Raw genomic sequence first — 27,885 nt, 5'->3', positions numbered from 1 at the left:
TTGGAGCATTCTGCACCTTACATCTAAGTATGTGCAGATGTACATGGAAACTCACAGCTTTTCAAAAGTTGAAATTCATCTGTAGTTGTTCTAAAAGCCCTCTGCTGTATCAGAGGCTCTGTGAGGCTCTGTTGTAAGACATCGAGGTCCGCCCAAACTTCTCATCAAAACTCCAGCCTTGAGAAGAGAAAGTACAGGAAACCAAATTGTGATCACATCCAAAAGGAATGTGTGGAATAACTTACTCATGTGCAGGTAGGAAAAGAAATGAAAAATGAAAGGTGGTTCTGCTCCAGAAGTAGTTTAAAGAGGCAGGGAAAGTTCAGAAATGCAAATGATGAATCTGAGAATTCGGTCATCAGAGTTTTATTAACACAATTGCAACAATCTGATGACTTAATTATTGACAGCCACCAACTTTGTAGGTTGAACTCTGTTTTTGAGACCTGTTCTTAGGCAGACAGCAGAATTGGGTGTAAAGCTGCGTATCATAGTTCTAGCAATATTCAATGAAAATACTTGTTTCATTGGTATATGTATGACTAATACATAATTTTCTTACAAAATGACTTATTTCTGTTTAACTGATGTTATTCTTATTAAAAACTGGCTTGTAAATTGCTGGTGATATCCCTGCATTGTTGTCAGACTTCAAAGAAAGCTGAACAAAAAAATTAGAAACTATTTTGATGATGTCTTAGAGCCAATTTCTGTTCTCCTACTCATGTGCTGAGTAAATCCATTCTTCTGTTTCTTCACTGAAGTGTTACCTTTCTATTTTCCCCTCTTTCCCATACAACCAAGTCGAATCTGTTACCTTTCTTACCATTGTATCTTTGTTATTCTGTATGTTGCTGTATTCCTTTTCCCTGCCCTTCGTATCTTGTCAGTGGTTTCAATGGTGTTGGGGTGGTGGTGTGCTTCTCATTGGCCTTGCCTAAAGCCCATGGTGTGGGATCTTTTCCTTGCAGTGTTTTATAGCCTATGATGGAAAGTGAACATGATAGGAGAGAGCTCCAGTGCACAGCTGTGGAGGTTCCTCTGCAGAGCTGTCCTGGGTGCTCTTAAAAAGCAGATTATGAAGTACCAGAACCATCAGCTTATGCTCCTTAATAAATGGATGTCTGCCTTTTGATTTGTTCTTACTTATTATTGTTTTTAAGCCTTAAATGCAGTGAGGAGTGCCTTATCAAGAAAAGAGATCCCTAAGGACTGCCATTAGGGCGCCTCCGGTGGCGCAGTGGTAGGAATGCCGCATTGCAACACCTGTAGGCCCGGGTTTGAATCCCCCTGTGGCACAAATGGTAGAAGTGCCGCTCTGCTACACAGGAGGCTCGAATCCCGGAGGTTGGACTCGATGACCTCTAAGGTCCCTTCCAACCCACACGAGACTGTGAGACTGTAAGACTTAACTTTGGACGAGGGAGAAAAAAATCATTTAGAAATCTCCAAACTTTTCATCCATAACATTTTCCTTTTGTTTGCTCATCTTTGATTCTGTCAGGCTAAAATGACACCAAATAAGATTTTTTCATTCTTTCTACTTCCTATAGCAATTATTCTGGAAAACTGTGACCAACCTTTGCCAGAATAATTCATTCATTTCCAGGAGAAATGTTATCTTCTTTATTGCTGGTGTTAGAGGTGCTAATTTTAACATTACTAATGGGAAAATAAGTGTGTGTTTTTCTTGCCTTTACTCTCATTTTTCTCTCTTGGTATTTGCATACCTTCTGTGTAACAGGTGCTATATATTGCCATATTGCCTTTAGGGGAAAAGAAAAAAAGCAAACCCACCAACTTTCCTCCAATTTTCACAATTTTATTGCCATCTTTTATTTTAAAATTAGCAGGTTTCATGTTGATGTTGCTCACCTTTCTGTTAAAGAAGGCTCCTGAGCTCTTATGAAGGAAATGTTAATGTGTTATGGATTTATTTGTTTTTTTAATTCCCAATTTTTACTTAAGAATAAAAAACGAGGAAGAAGCGAAGGGATAAGCACGGTTTGCCCCGGTGGCGCAGTGGTAGGAATGCCGCTTTGCAACAACGGAGGCCCAGGTTTGAATCCTCGCTGTGGCGCAAGTGGTAGAAGTGCCGCTCTGCTACACAGGAGGCTCGAATCCCGGGGGTTGGACTCGATGATCTCTAAGGTCCCTTCCAACTCGTGTGAGACTATTACCTATTACCACAGTGGGTTTGGGGTCAGTGATTTGTGCTACAGGGCAGGGGTTGGCAGTAGCAATGGCTCTTGGTGTGACTGAGTACCTGCCAGCAGCAAAGGAGAGTTAGGAATGCTGTAAGGAAATAGATCTCAGTAAATGTAGCTGTTGAGTGCAAATTAGCATTTGTTATGTGTTGAAATGCTGCATGTAAATACTGCTGGATTAGCTGAACATCTATCAAGTCTGCTTTTTTTCACGGTGAATTCAAATATAAACATAAATTCCTGAGTGCAGGAATGAGAACGGTATTAGAATAATGTCATAAAATAAAGTAGTTTGTTTGTTTTTTTAAACAGAAGTGGCTTTGCATTGATATCTGTCAGCATTATTAAGAATGCCAAGAGTCTGGAAGAATGAAGTAATGAAACAAGAAATTCTGTGCATATCTGGTATTTTTGATTGGGAGAACTGCCTCTTTGCTTACCCTTGGGAAAAGCAATGAGGGCAGGTTCTAGCCACAAGAGTTATGTGTGATGGCTTAAAGTTCCTGGACCTGTTGGAGGAGTGCTGATCCATCCCTCTCGTGCTTTTTCTCTGTGAGAGGAAGGATTTTTATCGTTATTATTACTTTGCATCTTGTTGCTTGTGATTAATGTTTAAAGAAACAGAGCAGTGGTAAAAATTTCAGGTATGATTATTTAAAGTAGGGGTTGGAAAGATACCATCAACAATAATTAAAAACAAAAACCCTTCCTGTTAGGTATTGTTAGCATGCAAATGTTATTCAGATGCAAGAACAGAAGAAAAGCAAGGTTTACCTGGAGTGCTTTCTTTTCTGCCTTCCCCCTACATGTGGAAATACAAATACACGTGCATTTAGATGACATGGTGGAAACTTGATTATTACTGAAGCTGTACAACTCAGTTACTGTCTGTGCAGTCCCACAATGCTGTGATAAGGGCCTGTTCCTGTCTACATGGAAAAGGTGTGTAAATTAATAACATGGTATATACAGAAGTGTGTTCAACTGAAGAACACTTTGTATGTGTTTTTTAAATCTTAAAAACTGTGTTGTCATATATTGATTAATTCATTATACATATTTACATGCTATTAATGTATTCAAGTTAGTAAAAATGGCAGAAATAGATTGAATGGCTATGTGCTGCTACTAGAAGTCTCATTTAATTTCAGCCTTTAAACTTGAAAAATGCATTTATTGGGAACTGTGGCCACTTGAATCTACATTTAGTTGCCTTGGAACATTTTGTTCAGCTTTCCATTTTCTATAGGACTGGTAATTGATGGGTATGTATGTTTAGTTAGAAAATTTTACACTACTGAGGAACAGGTGGAAACAGAAAATAATTGAGACTTTGAACTTTCTTCTGTTTATAAATTTTATAGTTTCAGCCACTAATTAGCCTAAAGAGCAAGTCAGTTGAGGGAACTTCTATTTTAACTGCATAAACAGAAGGAGCTGTACTGGCAGCTTGAGTACAGAGGAAGAAACTAGTATGTCTTAAGCTTGATCCAAATTTACTCCTTCTTTATTGATATATATATATGTGTATATTCCTAATTACAGTGTTACAGTGCTTAATATAATAGTTACCTGCCATTCATAAACTTTACGTAGCTTTTTATCTTTGCCATAACTTCGTCACATAATACATACTACATGAATACACTGGCTTGAATAAACTTGGATACTGTGACTTGTTAGATTTCTTTTAAATCTGGTTCTATGAATCAATCAGTGCTTGAATAGAAAGTTCTGAAATGTTTTTGTAAACTGTCAGTTTATAACCTATGTAAAGTCTCCCATAAAAATAGCATTCAAGATTTTTTTCTAAGAGAAAATGGAATTGTTTTACTTAATAGAGAGAAATAAGTGATGGGATGTAACTTCCAAGTGGTGTTCTGACAGGTGGTTCACTTTCAAAGACATCATCCTCACGAAGTATTGCTGTTCTCCGTATCTGTGTGTGTCTTGGCTGTCAGGGAGACTTGTAGTGAATGAGTCCTTTGCGTGCTGTTGTGCAGGCATTTCTTTAAAGGTACAAAGCCCATGTTCTAGATCATTAGAACTCAGCTGACTTTTTACTGGGCCTGGCTGCTTTGAAAAGTATGTGAGGAGTTGTTTATCACCCTTTCCTTTCTGTTCAGTCTTTGCACAGTTCAAAGAACACATACTTTAACAGTGACGGCTGTTGTCATTGCAGTGTATATGAAGTTAGTAAGCTAGAAAGAATTCTTAGTACTAATCTAAACAAATTTTCTTACAAAATTATGTTTGTGTTTTTTTTTAAGCTGAGGTTGCAGTGCAAACTGGAGATCTGTTGCCATGTAGGATTTGTGGAAGGACTTTCTTTCCAGCAGCACTGGTAAGTGCTATGAGAACTGTTGCCTTTTACAACTGGTAAGTCGATAGGAAAGTTAAGCAATGATCTGTGTATTTAAATAAAGAAGATCTAGATTATTGGTTGTTTTTTTTTTTCTATTTTTATTTTCTTCAAGTGAACAATTCCCGTTGTCTCAGTTTTGAAGCTCCTTACAGATTAATTGTATTTTGGCATCCTGTCACATTCAGATGCTTCTAAAGACACTTTCTCTGGGACTACAGAATCATTCCTTGCGTCCGCAAGGAATGAACACTGTGCCATCCTATTTAGCAAATAAAGTGCTCTGTTAGCAGTTTTCAAAATTCCCTCCTCTCCAGTCTTAATATAAGATGAATTGTCCTTAAATGTGCATATGAATTTCAGACAGGTTCTGATCCATCTTTCCTCTCAATACGAATACTGCCTGCCTACCTATCAGTTTTTTATTTGTAAGGAGCAAATACAGATGCTTCCCTTTCTTTTCCTTGCTCAGATCCCAAGTTTTTTTGATCATGTATTTACATTTACAAGTTCCTGTCTGTCTGATTAAAAAAAAAAAAAAAGTTGGTATAAGAATTTGAGTGAAAGCAGTCTGATTTTACTAATCGGGACCTGGGCCTCATTTGCTTATTGGCACATCTAGAAAGAAGAAAATAACATGTTAATGACATATTTCCAAAAATAAGTTCTGCGTTCTCTTTTATTTCTTCGTTTACTTGTAGAAGAAGCATGGACCCATTTGCCAAAAAACTTCTGCCAAGAAAAGGAAGACTTTCGATTCCAGCCGACAGAGAGCAGAAGGAACTGACATTCCCACAGTAAAACCTCTTAAGCCACGGGTATGTTATAATTTACTCCGTGTATGAACATTTTAGGTAAAATATGTATACATTGTAATAAGGTTTGTTTCTGCAATTTGTGATAATTAGATCAACTGGAACTGGAAGAAATTTATAATAAATGTATTTAACATGAAGTACAAGCTTCAAACAGAAAAAGTTGTTGGGTTTCTTTGTTTTTTTCACTTTTTAGCCAGAACCCCCCAAAAAGCCATCTAATTGGAGACGAAAGCATGAGGAATTCATAGCAACTATACGAGCAGCCAAAGGACTTAATCTTAAAGATGGTGGAAAACTCCCTCCACCGCCTCCACCATCATATGACCCTGGTATGTAAAACTGTTCAGTTCCGTAAATACTTTTTTTGTTACATAAACAATATACAAAATTATATAAAATACAAACAAGTTTTTTGTTTGTTTGTTTTAATACAATATTTATGAGTTCTTGAGGATTCCTGTCTGGTTATCACTATACAGATGTTCTTTCATGACTGTGGATCTGACTGGCTTGCATCTTGAGTAGTTTTCCATGCCCATGACTTTGTTTTTAATGCGTCAAGAGGTAGTTATAGCCAACTTGCAACTTGCTAGTATGTTACATACTGCAGGTTGTACAAATTGTTTCAGCACCTTATTTCTACTTCCTGCAGTGAACAGCTCAGAGCAGAGTGACGTTTTAATTGGCTGCCCATTCTGGACACCTACAACCTTTATATATTGTAGGAATCTGTTAGTCAAGGGTAGTCTTACATTTCTTTCTGAATTCAGATGTAGTTGCACAATTGCGCTGTAAGTCTTTAACTGCTCTAGGCATGTTTGTGATCCTTCCTCATGTGTTGGGGAAGACTTATGTTTCAGAGTATGTGAGATCTGTGTAACTTGTATTAATAAGTCAGTGACATTTCTTGAGTGTCCTCAGACTGTAAGTTAGGGAAAACATGGGAGAAGTCTGGGATGATGAAGGAAAAACACATTTAATTGAACTTCCAAGATTTGATTGTATGTTGGAGAATATCTTTGTTCTGGTCTTAAGAGGTAAAACATTTGATTAGCTTGGTCGTTTTCAGAAAGATAGGGGAAAAAAAAACATTTTTAAAAATCATCTTTTTGCTTCTGGCTGCTTGTAATATTGTGAGAACGTCAGTATTCCACACCTTGTTTCTCCTGAGGAAATACATTAGTCCCAGTATAAGGACTGAACTGCGCGTTCATACTAAGAAATGAAGAGTCATATTATTCAGGACGCTAAGAAACATCAGGCCTAATCATGGAAAAGATTACGTTAACAAACTAGTTGTGTAGGTTCTGAATTACAAGAAGAGAAGACCAGAACAAAATTTGCCATGCAGAAGGTACTGAAACAGGATTCCCTTGGCACTAGTCAGCAAGAGAATGCAAGTAAAAGTGAAGAAAGTAGCTCACTTCACTTTGCTTGAAAATGTGAAGAGGTACAGGGAAGAGAACACTATTACACCTTTGTTTCTCTTCCTTCCTTTTTATTTTCCCAAGCTGCGCTTTATTGTCTATATTCTCCTTGCTTCATCCTGTTGCAGTGGGTAAGGAGTTAACCAGGAACAAAGAGAAGATGTGTTAGTTAATTACGGACTCTTCCCACCAAACACCAAAAAAAAAAAAACCACAAAAAAAAAAAAAACAAAAAAAACCAAACAAAAAAAAAACAACCAAAAAAATCCCCTACGAACATCAAGACAGAGCAAAGGTAGCTACAGTTGTTCATATTTCACTTTATATGTAGGAAAAAAAGAGGAATTATACAGTGTATCATGGAACACATCCATACCCTCCTACTCATCTCTGTGTTTGGTACCTATTTCTAGGTAGCTGTTAGACAGTTTTTCCTTTAAGTAGGAAATATCAATACAGAATATTGTTCTTTTAACTCTTGCTTTGAGTTTGGAGGAAAAAAAGGCAGTGTTGTTCCTTCTTTGATTGCCTGTTCTACTGTTTCTTCAGAAAAAGTGCAGAAGAGCCTGATGATGTTGAAAAGGATTTTAAGTCATTCCTATTTACATTGAACTTGGCTACCTATGTTTATTGCCTATTTATTTTGATTAGCTTGTATTGTATGAAGTTTGCGTTGAATCTTAACAGTTGTTGTGGATGATGCTGTCTGGTCCTGGGGGACCTGCTCCAGTTGTTCCTGCTTGAGTAGGGAATTGGACCAGATGGTCTCCACAGATCCTTTCTAACCTCAACTGTACTGTTCTGTGGTAGTTAGGTGGCTGCCTGGTGCTAAGCATTTTATGAAAGGATAAAGATACAATCCCTTATAATTAAGAAAATACTTGCTAATCCTCTGTTGTCTGGTCCACTTACTTTAGTTAGCCTTGAAAGTCTTCTCTGGGCTATCACGGCTTCCATGATTGCTTGATTAACGGATTATTTTTTTTAGTTTTATTTTTATACTTTCTGTTTGGACCAGAGATGTTTCGTTTTGGTTTTTTTTTATTTTTTTAAATTTCTGAGTTTCCATCTCTTAAGGTGTAGTTTATGTTTGAGTATTTTGTCAGTAGAGGGGTTTATATAAAAATAAATAATCAGTGTTACCACATGAGATTCCCATGCCATCACGTCTGTGAAGGATTTCTATGCTTTTCTTGTAATCTTTGCTCTCTCTTTTTTCAGTTCTCTTTTCATAGTTTTCAAGGCATTAGACTTTTGAACTACTTGGAATTTTCTTCTTTTTAAGGGATAGAAAGAGATAACTGTAATCTAGATCTGCAGTGTTTGGAGGGGTAGCATGTAATCTCAGTCTTACTTTGGATTGTATAATATCTCTGTAATCTTGGAGGGCAGTGACTGTTGCACTTCTTTGTTTTTATTAACGCACTTCTAAAAACACATGGGAACGTACTAATTTAAGCTGTTATGATGGTGCCCACATCTTCTGAAGCTGATATTTACGTGGCTTTGAATAATAGACTGTGAAGAATTAAATATCCGTATCTCTAGATGCTAAAATATCTACTGGAAAATGATCTATAATGCTTCACTGTCCATGGGCAGTATATTTTAAGGGCAATGTCAATAACACTCAGATGAAGGATTTTGTAGTACTTTAAACACTTACACATTATTTATTTTAAATGATCCTTTTTTAAGAATTGCAGTTGGTATGTCTCAGTTCTTTCAAAATGACAAGAGGAAAGAGAATTTGTTGTCTTTAGCTATTTGTATGAGAAAGTTATTGATGTTCTTTCATATCTTGAACAAACAACTGTATTTGTCATTCTTTGTTTAGCCTCTCCTGTACTTTCTGCCAACTGAATTCCAAACTGTATCCATCTACCTGTTTGGCTACCTTCTCTGCTGAATAGCATCTCTCAAATTATTTCTGTATTCACAGGAGTTATCTCTGATCTTCAGCTGCTTTTCTCATTGTTATCATCAAGCAAGAAACATCATTGCAACAGTTATCTTTTCCCAAGTAATACGTATTTCATTTTCAAAACCTGAAGACCTTAATTCTCTCTGGGATCTGAGCTGGTCTTTAAAAGACTTCAAAACACTTCTTATAACACTTGCTTTAAATACATTATTAATGTTATGCTTTTGTGTTTTTAAGATTACATTCAATGTCCATATTGTCAGAGGAGATTTAATGAAAACGCAGCTGATAGACACATCAATTTCTGTAAGGAACAAGCAGCGCGTATTACCAATAAGGGGAAACTGGCAGCTGATACCAAAGGGAAGGTTCCTACTCGAACACAGGTGAACTACAGTATTTTTTCTTAAATTGTAATTTGCTCTGGGTACGAAATTAAGCTTGTTAAATATTTTCTGTTGCCCTTAAATTGAATTAACTGTTTTCTTCTGTGATTTTATTATTTTATATGCTATAATATTATTAAATTGGACACTAAGCATGGAAGATGTTTTTGTTTATGAAAGTTGCAGTCAGAGGTCGGTAAATCAGATGGTAGCAGCTGCGAAACTTGAAAACTATCAAATGTTATTAAGACTTGTGAGAATTACCAATAAAGGTAGCAGCAGAAAGTATAAATTGTTTGCAAACAAAGTTTCTTTTGTGTCTTCTGAATCCAATTCAAGACTGTTTCTTAAGAAGGCAAATAAAGATACAGCGTTGTTACATTTGGCTAAATAGAGGCTTAGAAAATTCAGGCAAATCTGTCCATGGACTGCAGTTGTTAATTTACAGATTAACAAGTGAAGGATTTACGTGCTTCTTCATTTGGTGGTAAATTAAATGAAATTTGTCTTTTAGGAGGCTGTGAAGAGTAAACAGGCACAGTTAGTCTAGTGATTGTTGTACTATATTCTAAATCAGTATTGGGCTGAATGAGAAAACGTGTCATTTTTTCCCTCTCAAACCCTACTTTAACATTTTGCCCTGGAATATTCTTCTTAAAATTACCAGGTAAAGAAGTGGTAATGCTAAGCTCTTGAGACATCTACAAGAAAAGAATATATGAGAAAAGCAGTAGAAAGCTGGAAAGAACATACCTTGTGGTTAAATGAAAAACAAACAAGCAAGCAAAGTCTCTTGGTTGGACAATGCTTCCTACTAGCACCATCATAATATGTACAAGGCAACAGGCTAGTAAGAACTCTTTGTCTAACCTGGGTACCAACAAGCTGTCTACTAATAATAATAGTTTGTTTTCCCATAGTACCTCAAATAACTAGCTGTCATACTGCATAGATAGTTAGACTTAATTGCTTAAATTTCTAGGCTGTATTTTGTTACAGTACAAGCCTGCTGCAGTTAAGAAGATGCCTTCTGCAGTGTCAGCACCACCATCATCATCATCACGTCTACCGCAGCCAAGTGGCGTTAGCAAAGCAGTTGTAGGTATGAAATGAATGTTAGCAATTTTGCATTTCTTTTCTGAATACTATTTTTCAGGCTATGGAGTAAAAGTAGTAAAATAGCTGGAAGGATTTCTAAAACATTGCCAAGTGATTTAAACTGAAGGAATAAAAACTTCGTAGGTGGAGATCAGTGTTACAAGAGTGGATAAGATGGTTTCTGTCTTTCATGTTAAAAATTCTTAATATACTACAATATGCCTGATTTTTTTTTTTTTTTTTTTTTTTTGAAGTACATAAATGACAGCTTTGTACTTCATTGTTCAAGTTTATGCCATTCTTTGGAGATGCTGGGGAGCTGGGGAAAGCATTGGGTGGAAGTGACACAGGTCGTTCTCTCTTCAGGAAGACTTTAGAGCATGTAGGACTCTTGTGTTTTGTATTTCAGGTCAAATTGGAGATTTTCTGAAAATTAAATTTGCAAAAGCATTTCGTGAAATAATGCATAATTATGTCTAATTCTGATCTTTCACATCAGCTGTTTCTTTTGTTTAATTCTGTAACTAACTTATGTGCTGAATATGATAATGAATTGGAGAAGATACGCAGTCAAACCGTGTATGTTATAAGTATGCATACTGCTTTTACTATGATTTCAGTTACTGATAGGGTTCTGTTTGTACATCTTTGATATTCTAGACTTCATTTCTGAAGAAATTGAGATCCAGTTTTTTATCAGAGTAAAAAAATTTCTCAGTTGGTTATATACTGTAAACTTTTGGAAGCTCACTTGAGTTTTGTGGGTTTTTTTCCCTAGTGTCTTGATATTTGTTAATACCTTTTTACTTCTAAAGCTATTGTTTTAAATTTTATAATAAATATATATTGAAGGATGTCTATCAAATAACACAATCTTATGCTTTCTTATATTTCCCTGCTTGCTTTCAACTGTAAGGTTCCTCTTCAAGTAAAGCATTGTCTTCATCTGGATCCAGTGGCAGCAAAATTCAGTCATTATCACCATCTCATAAAAACTCATTGGGAATGGTGAACCCACAAGCAGGGTAAGTTCCCACTTAGTGTTGTCATTAGTGGATCATTTCATATTTATTTGTAGTAGTTCTAGACGAGGCTTTGGGCTGTTTGTTGTTCTTATTGTTTCCTTTTTTTCTGCAAGCTTCATAAGTGTAATACTTGGAATTCATAATTTATTTATATATGTAATTAATGTTTAAGGGACATTGAAGGAGGTGAAGATGCATTTTCTAATGTTAAAATAAAAGCAAAGGATGTGAAGTGATAAAACTGCATAAAGATTTCATAGGTACAGCAGAAGCAGTTGGAACTATACTGTTTTTCTTTGTAGAAGTGAAAAGGTTTAAAAAGAGAGAATATCAAGCATAACTTTAGAGTTTTGTGAAAATAAAATAAAGACACTTCTAAGGCCAATTGTGACAAAATCTTTCCTCTTAGCACAAAAGAATGGGTGCCTGTCCTCCTCTATTCCTTGTAAAATAGGTGAGGTAGCACATCAAGGCAGTGGAATCCTGTGTTCTACAACAGTAATAAGAAATAGTAGTTGTAGGTTATTAGAGTTTCCTCAAAGTGTCTGTTTTGCTTAAGTCTGTTACTAGTGTTTGGTAGGGGGATATTTAGTGCAAGCTGTACAAAAGAAGAAATGTATGGAAGAAACTGAAGAAAAGTGCTAGAACAGCATCACAGAATGGTTGAGGTTGGCTGGAACCTCTGGAGCTGTCTAGTCCAACCCCTGCTCGTGCAGGGACTGAGCAGGCTGTCCAGGTGGTTTTTGAAGATCTCCAAGGAGGAGAAATAGAGAGGTTGGGATGAAAGCCTTTGAAATCAGAAAGGAGTCTTAGTGTTAGACAAAGAAATACGTTGCAACTGGAAATGAGAAAGGAAAAGGATTGTTACATTGCCATGCATTGTGAAGACCTTAGCATTTCTTTCTTTGCCTTGCATGAGACTTCTGCTTTGCTGTTCCTGCTGCTCTCTTTTCCTGTGTCTTTCCTTCAGAACTGCAAAATTTGGTAAAAGTGATTCAAGTCATAGTGAGAGACAAGTGCCTACAGAGGATCATCAGGCTATGGATATTGCAGATAATTATGATTTGGTCAGACATTGTTAATACTTCAGAGACAACAAAGGAGTGGAGCATAAGAGTAAAGAAAAAGCTTGTCTTGTGCATTTCAGGCAAATGAAATAAGTTGAATGTGAGCAGAAGGAAATTATTTTTATTGGAAGAAAGGGGGAATAGGGTTGGGCATAATTAGAATTGAATGTTACTGCAGGCAGACAGGTGGGTAAGTATGTTAAGTCATGATAAGCGTGTCTATGGCAGGGAATGGTGATATATGGAAGAAAGAATAGGTGGAAATACTGGTTGTAGAAGGCTATCAAGAGTAGCTAAACTGTAGAAAGGAAATAATGGAATTCAAAACAATGTGCAGGGAGAATTAGGTGACTGAACTGCAGAAGTTGAATTAACATCCAAAGTAGGTCTTTGAAGCCCCACGAAATGAGACAGCTGAGATAAGTTGAAGGCGTGTTTCTGACTCCAGAGGTCAGTCCCAGCTGTTTGGGAAAGATGCTTTCCTACTGACAGTTACCAATTGCTGTCTGTTATTTGTGAGGAGACCCAGGTTTTGATCTTCCCTTCTTAACAAAGCAGTTTTGTTGAATTTTACCAGTCAGCTGCTCTCTGAACTTATTACTTATTTTTGTCAAGTTTGGAGGAAGAATTGTGATGTGACCAGGTCAAACAGTAATGTATGGAGTGGTGTTAGCACATGTTCTCTGTTTTTGCATGCTGTTGCCTGCAAATAGATGACTTCTTTTTGGCATAACTCTCAGATAATGTTCTCTACAGTGATACAGTGAATGTTTGCTTGGCTCATAATGGCACTTAGTTGCCTGCACATTTGTACCTTTTTTAACAAAGAATATGAATGTGGTGAGTGTTTCTGCCTGCAGTCCTTTTTACTTCCATGTTGTAATAATAATACTAATAACCTCTATTCCATTCTTGTCTCTGTCAGGCAGTCCTTGTGTTTTACTGGTGGTCATACTAACCAGTCTTCTTAAGAAGTCAACTTAATATGTATCTTTTCTAAGCATTCTAATTGAGAACTTTTCTATTGTGTTTGTTGTACTTCTGAGAACAAGTTTGTCAGGAGTTACGCTGAAGCAAAGAGACACAGGAGTAGTTGCAGCATGGAAAAATCAGGTGTCTCACTTTGATCACTAGTGGAAAATGTTAATTTACACAGCCATAGTATCTGGGGGGAAGGGATGATTGGAAATGTGTAGGGTTCTATTGAAATACCTCCAGAATTCTATTGGAGTAGGGAGCGAGGCATTAACAGTCAACACAGTGAAGTCAGAGAATAAAAATAATGTGGTACTGAAACAGATTTTAGGCATTAAAGTGTCAGATAATTCAAGCTTTAGCTAATTGCAGCTTGAAATACAAAATATTTCATAAAAAAGCTTCTCTTTCTTCTGAGTTGTTATTGAACTGATTTACTGAGCACAGTGTGCACATTCATTTTTTTTTTAAGTGCAGTCATTCAAATAAATGTTAAGAATGTTAAAGTCTAGTTGGTTTTTTGTTTTTTTATCAGTGTTCAGGAGCTGAAATATTTTCTTATTTGGCTTAATTCCAATCTTGCTGTAAGAAAAGGCCTCCTTACAAGTTACTCACTCCTTTAGGGCAGACGGTCATTTTGAATGTTTTTGTGTATTCATGAAGTGGCGTCTTCCATTTTTGCTTAGATTGTTTTAATTCTAGATTTCACAGAGTTTTGAAGACTAGATAGAATTATCATTATAATGTGTCATGTCAGGAATTAGTTAGGCGGATCTGACTCCTCCTCTTCCAGGTACCTGTTCACTGTGATGGTTGTGGGAAGGGGCAAGAAACTGGAATCTTTGGCTAGTGAAGCAACCAGATGTGATTAAAATACACGGGAATGCAGTTTCCCTGTTGCTCTCTAGGTGGCACGCTTGAACTGCTGTCAGAAGCCATTGTGAAGGGTGTATGAAGCTGTTGGCGCACTTCTGTTATAGATAAAGGCTAGAACTGGGTCTCAGGTGTTTTATTATATACAAGAAAAATCATGTAACTTCATTTCATATGATGTTCAACTCCAGTATTGTAGTATATGATTTTATTTTATCGGAACAGAGATGTAACCAAGCTATATGAGTTCTGCTATTTTAACATTTTTGGTATAATATTTCTATTCTTTTACACCCCATGCAGAGGACCACAGTTAAAGCATCATCAAAATGAGATAGATTTAGCTTTAGTCAGAATGATTTTTTGAATGTGGGACTGGGTGTGCCAACTGTGAGAGTTTTCTTTTTCTTCCTTAACACAATAAAAGCACAGCCATGTGTAAATATGAATGGAAGTGTGGCTTTTGAGTCCTAGAGAATTAAGTGAGAGTGCACTTGAAAAGTTAACTCTACATAAATTTGTAGCTGGGCTTACAGCACAGCCATGTGTAAATATGAATGGAAGTGTGGCTTTTGAGTCCTAGAGAATTAAGTGAGAGTGCACTTGAAAAGTTAACTCTACATAAATTTGTAGCTGGGCTTACATTTTGATACACGATGTTAAAACCCAAATTTTGATAAGTATTCTTTAAGAATGCAAAGCTTGACACTTGCCTTGCATTTCTTGAGGAGCAGGGCAGATCTCATAAGCTGCCAGAAATAGTAACTCCAGGAGGGAAAACTGGGTAGGTCCTTCCTATTCCGCTACTAAGCAAGCAGCCAAATTCCACCCACACAAACTATGTTTTGCATAGCAGAACTTAACTTGTGGCCAGTCAGAGGTCTTTTGCATGTACGGGTTAATTTCTCATCTCTGCATATTTCATGTATGAATGTTAATATTTTTTTCAGTGTGGCTTGGAAAACTGTTTTTCAGTAATGCGAATGTGCCCTTAGAAATTTCTCTCATTTTATTTTATTTGTGAGGTAAGCATTGCTATTTAATGTTAAGCTGGGTACCATGACTGGGAGTCACATCTGTCAGTTATACGTGTTGTGCTGTCTTACAAATGAAGTGCCACATGAAAGGCTCATCAAACTAACTTCAGTATATTGTAAATTTCACTTAGGTGTTTGCCATACAGTACCTGTAACCTTTAAAAACAATCCTTATTAATCCCCTTAAATAAGACTCTAACACATAATAGTTCAGTGAAATCAAGGCTAAAAAGTCATCTTGGTGGTCAGAGTTTCTTTTGATGGCACTTCTATTCCAAAGTACCTGAAAGAGCTCAGCATGTTGTGGGTTGTTGTTTTTTTAGGTTTGTTTAGGGTTTTTTTGTCTGTTGAAGTGTGGAAGTATATTGCAGTTCTTCATTTTGGCAGTCATGACTGCTGCTAGGATACTTCACAGTATTCTGTACTGCAGGTGCTGAGTTCAGCAGTCATGTTAATGTGTTACTGAATGTTCAAAAGAGAGCTCAGAAAATCATAACAGGTTGAAGTATGTGTCATGCAGTGCCAAAAACCTTAGTCTTTGCTTTTCATTTTTGGGAAATATGGCTTTGGTCAAGCAGGAATTCATTGAATGTTTCCTGAGTTAATTAGCTTGAGCTAGAACATCTGTTTGGGAGGAGGAGTGAGAAGAACTCAAGGGGAACTTATCTGATAGCCTGCATTATTTGGGAGCTAAATTGTCAGACTAATATCTCAATGTTCCCTTCTGATTTAATAATGAATGACTATCACTTAGCATTGTTCAATTTTTGCTCCTTATGAGGACACTTCCTTTGATGCTTTACAGATGTGAATTGAAAGGTTCCCAGTTAAAGACTCTCAAAACCTAAATTGTCTTGCAAAATGTATAGGTCCTGTACTTTCTAATGTGCTAATACAGAGGAAGCATGAGAAGTTGTTTGATACAAACGTTGGAAGTTCACAAGCTCTTTTTCTACTGTTGTGGGTTTTTTTGTTTTTGTTTTCGTTGAGATATTAAAAGCCACATGAAAATAGTGAGCTTCCTTGACAGCTGTTCAGTAATTTTTCTAGTATTGCAGTTCACTGAGGTTAGATGACAAGAGTTAGGGCCATAAAGATGATTGGAGGCTGGAGCACCTCCTCCTCATGCTGAGGGAGCTGGGCTTGTTCAGCCTGGAGAAAAGAAGGCTGTGGGGTGACCTAATTGCAGCATTTCGGTACCTAAAGGGAGCCTATGAACAGGAGAGGGGAGTCAACTCTTTGAAAAGGTAGATAACATCAGGATGAGGGGAAATGGTTTTAAGTTGAGGAAGGGAAGATTTAGGTTGGATGTTCTTTACCAAGAGAGAGGTGAGATGCTAGAGCAGGCTGCACAGAGAGGCTGTGGATGCCCCATCTCAGGTGGTGTTCAAGGCCAGGTTGGATGGGGCCCTGGGCAGACTGGTCTAGAATTAAATGTGGACGTTGGTAACCCTGCCTGTGGCCGGGGGGATGGAAATTCACAGTCCTTGAGGTCCCTTCCAACCTGGGCCATTCTGTGATTCTGTGAGTTAGAAAATTCCATCTTAATTGTAATGCATTATTTCTCTCAGTTTGAGAGTGTTTATTTTTCATTATTACTTAGGTTCTTTTGTTTTCCTTATGACTTCCCAGGAGGGTAGGGAGCTTCAGAAGAGCTTAGCTTCAGCAGCCTAGATGTTTTAATCAATTTTGGTTGGCTTGTTCGTTTATAGCTCTTAAATTTCATAAGGATCAATAAAAATACTCTGAGATTGTCACAGTTTTTCAGTTATATCTATTATTTTTGTTGGCAATTAGAAGAAATGTTTTGTTACATTACTGACATGGGAAAGGAGATATAATTGAATTTTGCAAGTTTTACTGTTTTAAGATGATAAAAAAGCAGAACTTTATGGGAAGGCCTAATTTTTCTGATACAAGTTATGGTTTCTCAAAAAATAGTGTTCCTTTTGATGATGTTGAAGGGGAAGAGGTAGGTTATTTTGTTATGTTTCCTTTTTTTAATAGTCTTTTTGGTTCAGAATTGTTATCCCTAGTACTTGGGGAAAAAATATTACAAAAATACCATCTGTACATAGTGCTATCTGCTGTGAGTGGGTGTTGTAATGATTAAAACAAACTTATTCTTCTTTCAGGCTTTCTTTTGGTTTGTTTTTTGTTTTTTTTTTTCCTTATTTCTTCTCATATAACCTTCAGTGCTTTAATTTAAGAAAATAAAATGATGTGTGTGGGGGAAACAGTTTTTCTTTTCTACTAATCCAAAAGCCTTATACTTGCATCTTTTATTTTCTAACATCTTCATGCAGTTGGCTTGAGTTGTAAATAGGAACCTTGTTTTCTAGATGGGGATGAATTTGTTGTTATAAAAAGGATTCTTATGAGAAAAAAGCCCAAGTGTGAGTGTATTGTGTAAACTATAAATATAACTAGCAATAATTTTATCTTTTTCTTTTTTTAATATATGCATTGGAATTTTAATTCAGTTATAAGCCTACCAAATTACCCCCTTTTTAAAGTAAGAACTCCCCTCCTGTTTGCTGGATTTGTGTCAGATAAATGTCTTATTGGTAAATAAGAATTCTTTGGGAATATAGATATGTAATTGCAAGTACTTTTTTTTTTTTTAATAACTTAAATAGCAATCTGACAATCTCCTTATGAGTACCACTTTATATATTTTAGTAGTAAGATGGACAAGTTAGGCCCACCACTGCGAACTGGAAGAGATGTGCAAAGGTTTTATGACACTGATACAAAAACAGACAGTACCATCAAAAGACCAAATGAATTGTTGCCTATCAAGAAGTAAGTATTGCAAATGAGCTTGGTTTGTCAGTTGTACAGAAATGTTCCTCAAAAGCATTGGAATATTAGAAGTGTGGCCTTGATAGATATCTGCTTCCCAGTACATTTTCATTATAAATGTTGTGGGAATATAACTAATGTAAGTATTTCTTTCACATTAGGCAAATTGCATCATGGTAGGAATAGAAAGGTGATGAAAATGTTCTTCAGGTTTGATTTCTTCTGTCATTGATTCTGCACTCAGAGTAATGTGCCCTGTAAAGCTGAGATAAAACTGAAATGATATGATGCAAAGCTTAAGCATTTAAACCTGTAGAACAGCTGATAACTTTATGATTGCCTTGCACACAAATACTTTATGGCAAAGGAATTTTATTATGCTCTTGAAGTCAAATATTTCCTCCTTCTCCTTCCATAAGATAGCTGTAATTATCCAGGAGTATAAGTAAGATTTTATGTTGAAAGATTTACATCAAGGCTGCTTTGGAAGAAAATATGTTCTGTCTTTTAAAAAGGAAATAATTATATGATGTTAACACTGTAATAAAATTTGACATCTTCCAAATTACAATGGACTGTTTTTTTCATAAATACCTCAAAGCTTATTACAGAAGAGTAATTAGTAACGAATTACGTAGGCCATATTGGGCATAAACATGTTTAAATCTTGCAGTGTTGTTTTAGTGTTGTAACCAAAGCTGAAATATACTGGCTTTATCCTAAAAATATTTCAACTTCGGATCCTAGTAAGAAGCAAAAGGATAAAAGGGGAGGGGAAGATGATGAAGAATCTGTGACCGTGCTGGAAGACATCTGTCTCTGTAGATCAGATTGCACCCTGCAGATTCAGTTTCAAAACTGGTTATCATATGTTTGTTAAATCTGATTCTAGTTTTAGTGCCTTGATGAGGGGAGCATGAAATTACAGACAGTGGCAGCCTACTACTTCTGCTGTTGATTTACTCATGAAAATGTAGAAGTCAAGACTGAGAATATATCTGAGGGGATTTTTTTGCCATGTTTTTCAGTACTTTGTTTTTTGGGGTTTTTTTTTTGGTTTTTTTTTTCTGTTTTTATCAGTAGCTTGTATGCCATACTGGGCACCATTCAGATGATGGTTTTAAGATGATGAAAATCTGTGGGGGGTGGAAAAAGAAAGCTGTGACTTATTGATAGATTAGAAGAATTTGGTTTAAAGTATCTAGCATTGCCTAAACAGGAACTGGGACACAGTTCTATTCATTCTTTCATCATCATTGATCCCCAGTCCACTGTTTCTGTTACTTCAGCTGAATTATTCTTAATATACTTTCCTAGCTTTCAGAGCGAGTAAAAGTCCAGTATGTGTTTCCTGCACAACTAAGCTTTACTGAATTTTACTTACATTTAAGGGAAGGTCTGTTTCCAATGTTAAGTGAGATAGAGAAGATAACACATGCTAGCTTTTACAACCTGTACAGTTGTGCATACTTGTAACAGCATAATTTGAATCGGTTAAAACTTTTATCCTAGAAGTCTGTATCTTCTGAAAAACTGATATAACTTAGGTTTTAATTCTGATATAAAATTATGTAGAAATTATGTAGTGCCTTTCAATCTGCACTTTTTTTTTTTTTTAATTAAAACATCCTTAGAATTTCTTCGTAAGTAAGAGAGCAGTCAGGAAAATTAAAGGAGAAAAAGCTGGTATTCTGCCCAGTGTGCCAGAATCTCCAACAATTCCATTATGCCTGTTGAATGCAGAAGCCATTCCTGTTAAATTTGAATGTTCTATCCAAATACAGTTTCACTTGATTCAATCTTAAATTTTGTTCACTTGTGTCAGTGCCGTATTTTATCTTTTTTTCTTCATTTATACTTGGAAAACCATAACCAAGAGTATGTTGTCTGTAATTCTGAAAAGAGCAGATAGGCTCATCTGGAAAAAATCATTGTTGGATATTTTTCTTACTGATCAGGCTCTTGGTGACTAAATTTGGATATTTTTCTTACTGATCAGGCTCTTGGTGACTAAATTTTATGTGAGATGTTGTATTAATATTTCTTAATATCCATAAGCCTGTCCCAATTTTAATTTATTCGTCAGCGTTCAAGAATGAGAACAGAAAAACTTGGTTGGTCATGTGCAAGATATCATAGTCACTAAGTCCTTGCCAAGGAAGAAATCCTGATGAATAGAAATTTTCTTGAGCAATGAAGAAAAATTCTGTCCCTGATCACTGATGAAAAAAGGATGTTCCTTCCCATTTTTTTTTTAATTTTTTATTTTTTTTTCCCTTTATGCTGCAGAGTTTTTTTCTAGGGAATTCTGAAGTTTTTTCCACTCACCAAAGCAAGCACAGACATGTTTGGTGCATTTAGGGTGTGCACTGGAGTTTAGAAATTGTATACTGATGCTAATAAGAGTCACCAGTTCATTGGGACCTGCGGACTGCTGCTTTCTATTTCCCTGAAATCCCTGCCAATACTATAAAATGACTTAGAGTCTGTCAAGGAAGACCACAGAATATACTAAGTGATCAATAGAGTGGGTTCTACTTATGGCTATCATGTCAAAATGCAAGCCATCATTTAGCTTGCAGTACAGGATTAAATTTATATGCAATCCAAAGCAAGCAAGTTTGTGGCAAAGATTTTTCTGTCTGGTGTTCATAGGAAATAAGTTATTAATAATACAGTAAAGTGACGGATGGATTGTTGAACTAATTTTGGTATGCAACACATAATCTATTCTTGTGTGTGTGTATATAATTAATTGATAACTTTTTCTGTTTTAGAGGTGCAACAAAATCACGGATGTCAACCCCTCCTAGTGTGGCAAGAACTATGAGCACAGGTGCTCTATCAAACAAAAGAAAACCTAATAATTTGGACAGTTACTCAAGGTAGCTTTTAGTTTTGTTATTTTTTCAGAAATAGAATCTTCATTCAAGGGGAGTAACCATTGCAGAATAAGTTGGGGAAAATATTGTTCTCTGCAGTTAATAGATAACTCATCATTAATTTCACTTGTCCTGTTTTAAGTTACTCAGAATTTATTTTCTGTACTCTAATACATCAGCATTGTCATCTGGTGTCTAAGATGTGCAGGGGATAACGTTAGAAATGTCAAAAACCTCTTAGGAACAGTTGAACATTTGGGTGAATGGTCTTTTCAATAACATGTGGCTCAACATACATTAAACGAAAGCTACATGCACAGTACATAAAGAACTTGTCTTGTGTATGCCGTTGGCAGGGAAAAAGGTACTTTTCTAGACTTTCTTGTTTGATAAGCTAATTTTTGTAAGCTCAAAAAGTCATATCTGTTTTTCCATGTCTGATAGTAAAACTGGGAATGACACTGCTGACTACCTATCCTCAGTCAACGGAGGAAGTTCAAAAAACAGTGAAGGAAATTCATCTGTACAGTTATCTAAATTTTGCCATGAATGTGGAACAAGGTATCCAGTGGAATGGGCAAAGTTCTGCTGTGAGTGTGGAATTCGAAGAATGGTTGTGTGAATGCTTTCTTAAAAGCAAAGAGAAAAGGAGATCTTGAAAGCATCTGCTATGTGCTGCTGCATGGAAAGCGAAAACACTCCTTCAAGTTAGGCTTCATGCTGCAAACACGTTGAAACATTATAATTTTGAGTGCAATCTTCTGGTTACATAGTAATTTATTTATAAATATGTATTCTGTATAAAAAAAGTAACAGGTACTTAAAACTGTGCCATTCAAGGAAATACTCTTTAATCTCAGTTGGAAATATTTTAAATTAGGGTAAAAATGTGTTAAGTAACTTAAGTAGTGGAAGTGGTTCAGTGTTAATTTTCTTATATGGTTCTATAGAAGTTATTTAAGTCACTCACCCGTAGGGAACTAGCCATAAATACTTCTGCACCAAAAGATTCTCTGTGGAGGCATTTCCTTCATATGTGATAGTAACTAGAAGCTATCTATGTTGTAAAAACGATGTGAGCAACTCCCTATAAATTCCTTGTTACAAGTGCAAAAAGACTGGAGCCCTTTAACCTCTTTACTGTATTACTTTAATTGAACTTTCCAGTTACTTTGCAGGATTTTTTTTTTAATAATTCAAATAGGAAAAAATCTGAAAATTCCACTCACATCTAAGAAAATCAGAAGTTGTGGTTGTTACTCTGCCCATTCTGTTTTTGAGTAAGAATTTGTTAATATTTTATGTACTTATGAAGGCAAATGTGATATTTTAATCAGTTACTTCTATTCATAAATACATAAATACTTGTCTTCCTCTCCCTGTGCTCTCCACCATGGCTGGCATATGTAAAAGCTCTTTACTTTTGTCCTAAAAGGTTTGCAAGGGTCCTATTTTTCTATTCCCTTGCCTCCTGAAGGAGACTCTATTGTAACTGTACCTAAACATTGAACTTATTTTTAAAAACAACCTTCTTCGTATCCAATACAAAAAGAGTTCCATAAAAATGAATACTATTAGAAAAGTAGAACTTAAGTAGTTACTGTCTTTTATACTTATTCCTGTGCAAATAGCAGGTCCAGAGTTTGTTCACAGTTCTACACATGTTTTTGTGGTGGATTTTCTTCTGTTTGTTTGTTGTTGTTTTTTTTCCTCCCATCCCCAGTTCTTGGTATTCATGGGCTCTGAACAGTAACCTCATCTGTAACAGTCTTCATGCGAGAAGACTTTGGTATTGGTATGAAGTGATGAAGTGTCAGAACCTGTAAGAACCTGTTCCTTTTTTGTCTTTTTTTTTTTTTTTTTTTTTAACAATACAATCTACTAAAACCATTTACATGCTGCATCACTTGTGTCTGAATGTAGTGATTTGTTTTGTTAAGTTTTATTTGGAAGTTCTGCTACTATATTATTGGAAGAACAATCTGAAAGGACTTAACTGTGCCTTTATCACAGTACACTTTTTTTTTTGTCAAAAATGGTTACTTTCAGCTCACAAACATTATTGGAAGCAATTTATATCATTTCTTTTTTAGTTTGTGTAAAATATACTGCAGCATTGCACTAAAGTAACGTAATCATTGAACACACTTTCAGAACTTGTGATTAACATCAGTGGGGCCAATTGTGAGTAAATGTGAATGAAGAAATTTATCTCCAAATCAGGTTCTATTCTCAGAAGGTAAGAGATTTAAGAGGCTTGATGTAGTCATCTTCCAGGCCAAAGACTATTGAATATTTTATAATTAAAATTATAAAATTCAATTTTCAATTATATTAAATTGTCTTACACTTTGTATAAAAAATTATTTCCAGAAATTATTCTTTCACCTAGTGTAGTCTTGTAAATAGTTTATATAATATGGCTGTGGAGCATGGTAGGATGAATAACCATTTATGAGAGACACGACAAGTTTTAGTCAAGTTATATTCTAGTTAGTTTAGGCTGTAGGATCCATATTTTGGCACATTCATATCTGTACTTTAAAAAAATAAATAAATAAATAAATATTGGAATCCTGCATCTTTAGCACAAGCCTGCTTTAAAGAACTTCTCTTGGACTTGTGCCTTGGAGGTCTACAGTCAATGAAGGTTAGGAACATCCATCAGAAAAGATGCAAATCCAAAATCAGTTTGATTGGTTAGTGAATCTATAAAATAATCAGTTCCTTTATCTGACTTGATGAATTTCCATTTCTTGTTTCTGCTGGAAGTATGCGTTTTACCAGTTACTGAAAGTACATTCTACAAGGAGAAAATTTGGTAAGGAAATAAATGTATTCTAGGTTTTCAAGGACAGATGAAACTGTTGGAAAATATATTGACTTTTTCTCCTTTGAATTTCAAGTGGTCTATTTTCTGATTTTAAAATCAATTAACATAAAATAATGACAATTTCTGCTTTTTGAGTTGTGTAACTCTGTTTCCAGTTCTACGTGTAGTTTAGTGGGAGACATACAGAGCACTTTACCTATGCTTCTGTGACATATAGCAAGAATTAGAATGGGAATTAACCTCGACTGAAAGGAAAAAATCAACATTTAAAGATCTCCTGAACTTTTAATTTGGCCTATAAGAATGTCTACTGAAGTATAAATGACTATCAGAAGTAATGTTTTATAATGTGTCTATGTTTGATTATACAATAAAGATAAGCAGGCAATGAAAATGTGAATGATTATGCTGTTTATTACTGTATAGTGAGACTATCAGAAACATAGTGTGTATCTACTTTATGAGCTGTCTTTTTTTTCACTGAGTGACACGTTTCTGAAGTCTTTAGTGTCGCTGACAGTAGAAAGTATTACGTGCATGATCAGAACAAATCACTATAATTCCATCTACATGCTTCAAATAAATTTGCTCTGCAGAACTGCATATGGAAATGAATTTATTATACTATTTCAGGAGAAAAAAAAAATGAACTGTAAGAGGAGATAAGACTGATCTTCAGGTAATATTGCATGTGTCAAGAAATATCTGAATTCAGTTTAAGAAGACCTAGGTTCAGACCCTCTTTGCCCTGTTCCTTTCAATGCCTTTATGTCTTGGTTCTTCATGGGAGGAGAAAACATCAATACGTATTCTGAAAAGGCAGAGTTCCTGAATGCTTCAAAAACCAAAATTTTTACAATTGTAAACATAAAATATCTACATGAACTGTGCACCCAGATGCACTGCATTGCTGAGTCTAAACTTAGCTAATATCATCCTCTGGATTACTTGTTCACAAATACTTAACTTAAAAGACTAAATTCCTTATACTAAATGTGTAAATTTGGGATGATACGATTACTTCATCTGCCTTTTCTGTTGTGTATTTGTGTATGCACATATGTATTGTGTAAGAACTCTAGTCTTGCAAATATAAAAAGTTGTTCCACTGAAGTAGAGTCGATACAAAACAATTCTGAGCACTAGTGGGGTATTGTGGAGCCCCAAAGAGATAATTGGTATATCTTCTATATACAGAAAGTGATATTTATTGATGTGATTTTAATGCTACTTATGTCTGTGTCTGACCCTATGACAGAATTTAGTTTGGCATCTGCTATGTGTTGCTGAAGTGCTTGACATGAATAAAATTAAGCTAATGAGAAAAGAAGGTAAAAATAGAAGGCTAATGATAATATCCCATGTAGAGAAACAAGAATGTTGTTGCTGAGGTCCTGACTAATCATGTTTATATTCACATTTTGTTTTTGTATTTCATTTGATTTATAAAGGATGTCTAACAGAAAGGAGCTGCAGGAACTGAAACTGTATGTTGCAAGTGCAGTGGAATTTTGAAATATACTGGCTTCAGAGGTGAAAGCAGGACAGCGTAAGGCCTAACCGTTATATGATTTCCCTTTCACAAGTTTATATTTACGCATGATATCGATTTCAGTTCGGAAAGAAACTGTGTAGGGTATATCTATGCTCACAGCAACTTATATGTATGTTTAGATAGTTATAGGTATATCCTCAGTGTGCACCACTACAGGAAGGTGTGCAGTAGGAGGCAGAGCAAGCTTTAGCACCCTTTCAGATAGTAACAGTGAACATCTATGCGGAATTTTTCAAACTTGCCAAAGAGATCTGAACAGCCATCAGCCTCCCTCAGGTGGGTTTGAAAAGCTTAACCAGAAGGATTGCATGGTCAGGGAGCTCTCCATGGTGCTCCTGGTGCCAAGTCTCTCCCTATAGTGTGCCTGGCAGTGTCTCTGTGAGATCTTCCATGTAGCAAGGTACACAGGGTAGGAACTCCAAAATGTCTTTTAGGACCCAACTTAAACTTCACCGTTGTAGCAGTTCTGTAATTTGAGTGAGACTAGGTCCTAATTCACAGTTGCAGTTGAGAGTAGTGTCTGAAATGCAGTGTGTGAAGAGAATGGTTCCATGATGCATGCTTATCAAGTCCATGAGGGAAGGTATGATTGCAGTAATTGAAATGCTAACAAACAAGGCATTTAGCAGTGTGTATTGATGTAGGCTGTGTAATTAGAGTCTAAAATGAAATGGCATTGTCAGTGTCTTACAAAGTTCATGAGTACTGGTTTTCAACACATAGCTTTTGTATCTGCAATCAACAAACTTTTTTATAAGTTTTCTTAAGTCTTATCTAAAACATGTGTGCTTTGTAAGAGCATTTGTTGTAACTGCGCTTCTTTCTGTTTGACAAAGTTATGAGTAATTGTTTGGGTTGTATGAGACAGTGGAAATATCATCTTTGAAGTTTTTTTGGAGACTGGTGAAAATATTTTCATTGACTTTGAAGAAGCACAGCTCATTCCAACGTGATGGTTGTGTTGCTGGGTAAAGCTTTGAGTTACTTTGTTGTGTCACTGAAAGAAATGCTCAGTAAGAGATTCTTAGCTGTATTTGGTATTTACTTGGTTGATGCTGTCTTTCAAGCATTCATGATGGGAGGGATCAATCCTTTGCATATTGGTGGGTTTTGTTTTCTTCATTATCTTTTTCTTCTTTTAATGTATGTTGTTCCAGAATGCCCTATTCTGCTTAGCCCAATTGACAGAAAACTTATATTTTCTTTTAAATAATTAGAGCTTTTTTCTTAATAAACAATTTTCCTCCAATAGAAACAGCAACTTGTGAGACAGAAAAACAAACAGTTTATTAAAGCTCGGTTTAATATGGTTGAACAGTGAGCATAAGATCTAAATGTTGTTTTCCATTGTTCTTGTATTTGAATTTCTGGCAGAAATGCAGATGGATTTGGGTCTGTTCTTGTAAAATACCATGTATTCCAAGTATTCCATGGCTTTTATAATACCTACTTTATATGATTGCTTTAACTCTCTTGGTGTTCATCCTTCATACGATATTTAATATGCATCTTCATAAGTTTATTTATTGATGTTCTGTGTTTTTAAATGAAATGCTCATTCATGTATTTAAAGTGATTAATTTTTGTCAGCACTGCATTTATTATGTTTGCCTTGACCTTTAGTATACTTAATATTTGTTTGTGACCATCCAGTGTTTTGTGTTGTACTTTTGGGTTGGTTTTTTTTTTGTTGTTGTTGTTGTTGTTCCTTTGTTTTTTGTTTTGTTTTCCATAATGCCTGGGCTTGTGTTTTATTTGATATATTAATATTATTTTAAAGTCTCAATTCTGTTTTCATCAATAAATGTAAATCACCTCCGATGCTAATTTGCCACTTGTAAACAATAAAGTGAATATGCCAATAAAGCTTCTTGAAATGTGGGCGCTTTTTTTTTTGCTTTTTTTTTTTTTTTCCATATGTGAAATTGCCTTAAATAAAATAGCATAAGGGTAGGTAATACCATTTCAGACTTAGAATACTGTGATGTATTTCATCTCAGGGAAACTATGCCTACTAGGAGGACGCACCCACTGTCTTCTCCTAGAAGGATACATTTTATTATTATTTTTTTATTTGAAGATTTGTATACATCTGTTGCCTTGAACAATAACCTATATTGAGTACTTAAGTTAGTAGTATATTTGCTCATCTGAATTCAACGCCTTTCAGGAGCTGTCTGGAGCATGCGTGCCTGGCTGTGTTGCTTGCCCAACAAATACCTGGATAATAAAAGTCCCCCATAAGAACCAGCATCTGGCATCACAAGGCTACTTCCAGCTGCTTCTTTTGTCTGAAGACTGGAGGATAGCCAGTGTCTGGGTATGGTACTGTTCAACATCTTCATCAGTGACTTTGATGAGCGGATAGCATACACCCTCAGCAAGTTTCCTGATAACATGAAACTGGGAAGAATGGCTGATGCAGCAGAAGCCTGTGCTGCCATTCAGCAAGATTCTGGACAGGCTGGAGACTTGGGCAGAGAGGAAACAGATGAGATTTAACAAAAGCAATTATAGAGTTTCGCACCTAGGGAGGAGTAACTGCATGTACCAGTAAAGTATGACCTGATGGAGAGGAGCTCTGCAGAGAGAAACCTTGGTTTTCTGGTGG

General features: G+C 35.8%; 1 protein-coding gene across 4 annotated transcripts in view; it reads left to right on the top strand.

The window, feature by feature from the left end:
• ZC2HC1A (zinc finger C2HC-type containing 1A) overlaps nucleotides 1-27,140 on the top strand; it is a 33,651-nt gene extending 6,511 nt beyond the window's left edge. The window contains exons 2-10 of one of the 4 annotated variants that reach the window (XR_014942505.1): nucleotides 4,478-4,551; nucleotides 5,271-5,387; nucleotides 5,581-5,716; nucleotides 8,976-9,124; nucleotides 10,107-10,226; nucleotides 11,139-11,247; nucleotides 17,882-18,004; nucleotides 20,782-20,889; nucleotides 21,331-23,452. Coding sequence is in view for 2 of the 4 variants with exons in the window: in XM_015855869.3 (XP_015711355.3) it covers nucleotides 4,478-4,551; nucleotides 5,271-5,387; nucleotides 5,581-5,716; nucleotides 8,976-9,124; nucleotides 10,124-10,226; nucleotides 11,139-11,247; nucleotides 17,882-18,004; nucleotides 20,782-20,889; nucleotides 21,331-21,508 (1,097 nt within the window). In the remaining 2 variants the exon portion in view is untranslated. Of the gene's footprint in view, nucleotides 1-4,477; nucleotides 4,552-5,270; nucleotides 5,388-5,580; nucleotides 5,717-8,975; nucleotides 9,125-10,106; nucleotides 10,227-11,138; nucleotides 11,248-17,881; nucleotides 18,005-20,781; nucleotides 20,890-21,330 lie in introns of all 4 variants that reach the window. The other 3 variants (XM_015855869.3, XR_014942504.1, XM_015855871.3) reach the window with 3 other exon arrangements.
• Nucleotides 27,141-27,885: the final 745 nt, after the last annotated feature.

Source organism: Coturnix japonica, chromosome 2 (assembly GCF_054131305.1).
Source record: "Coturnix japonica strain WE chromosome 2, WE-NBRP24, whole genome shotgun sequence".
NCBI classification, from domain to species: Eukaryota; Metazoa; Chordata; class Aves; order Galliformes; family Phasianidae; genus Coturnix; species Coturnix japonica.
This window is presented reverse-complemented; position numbering and strand designations above follow the sequence as displayed.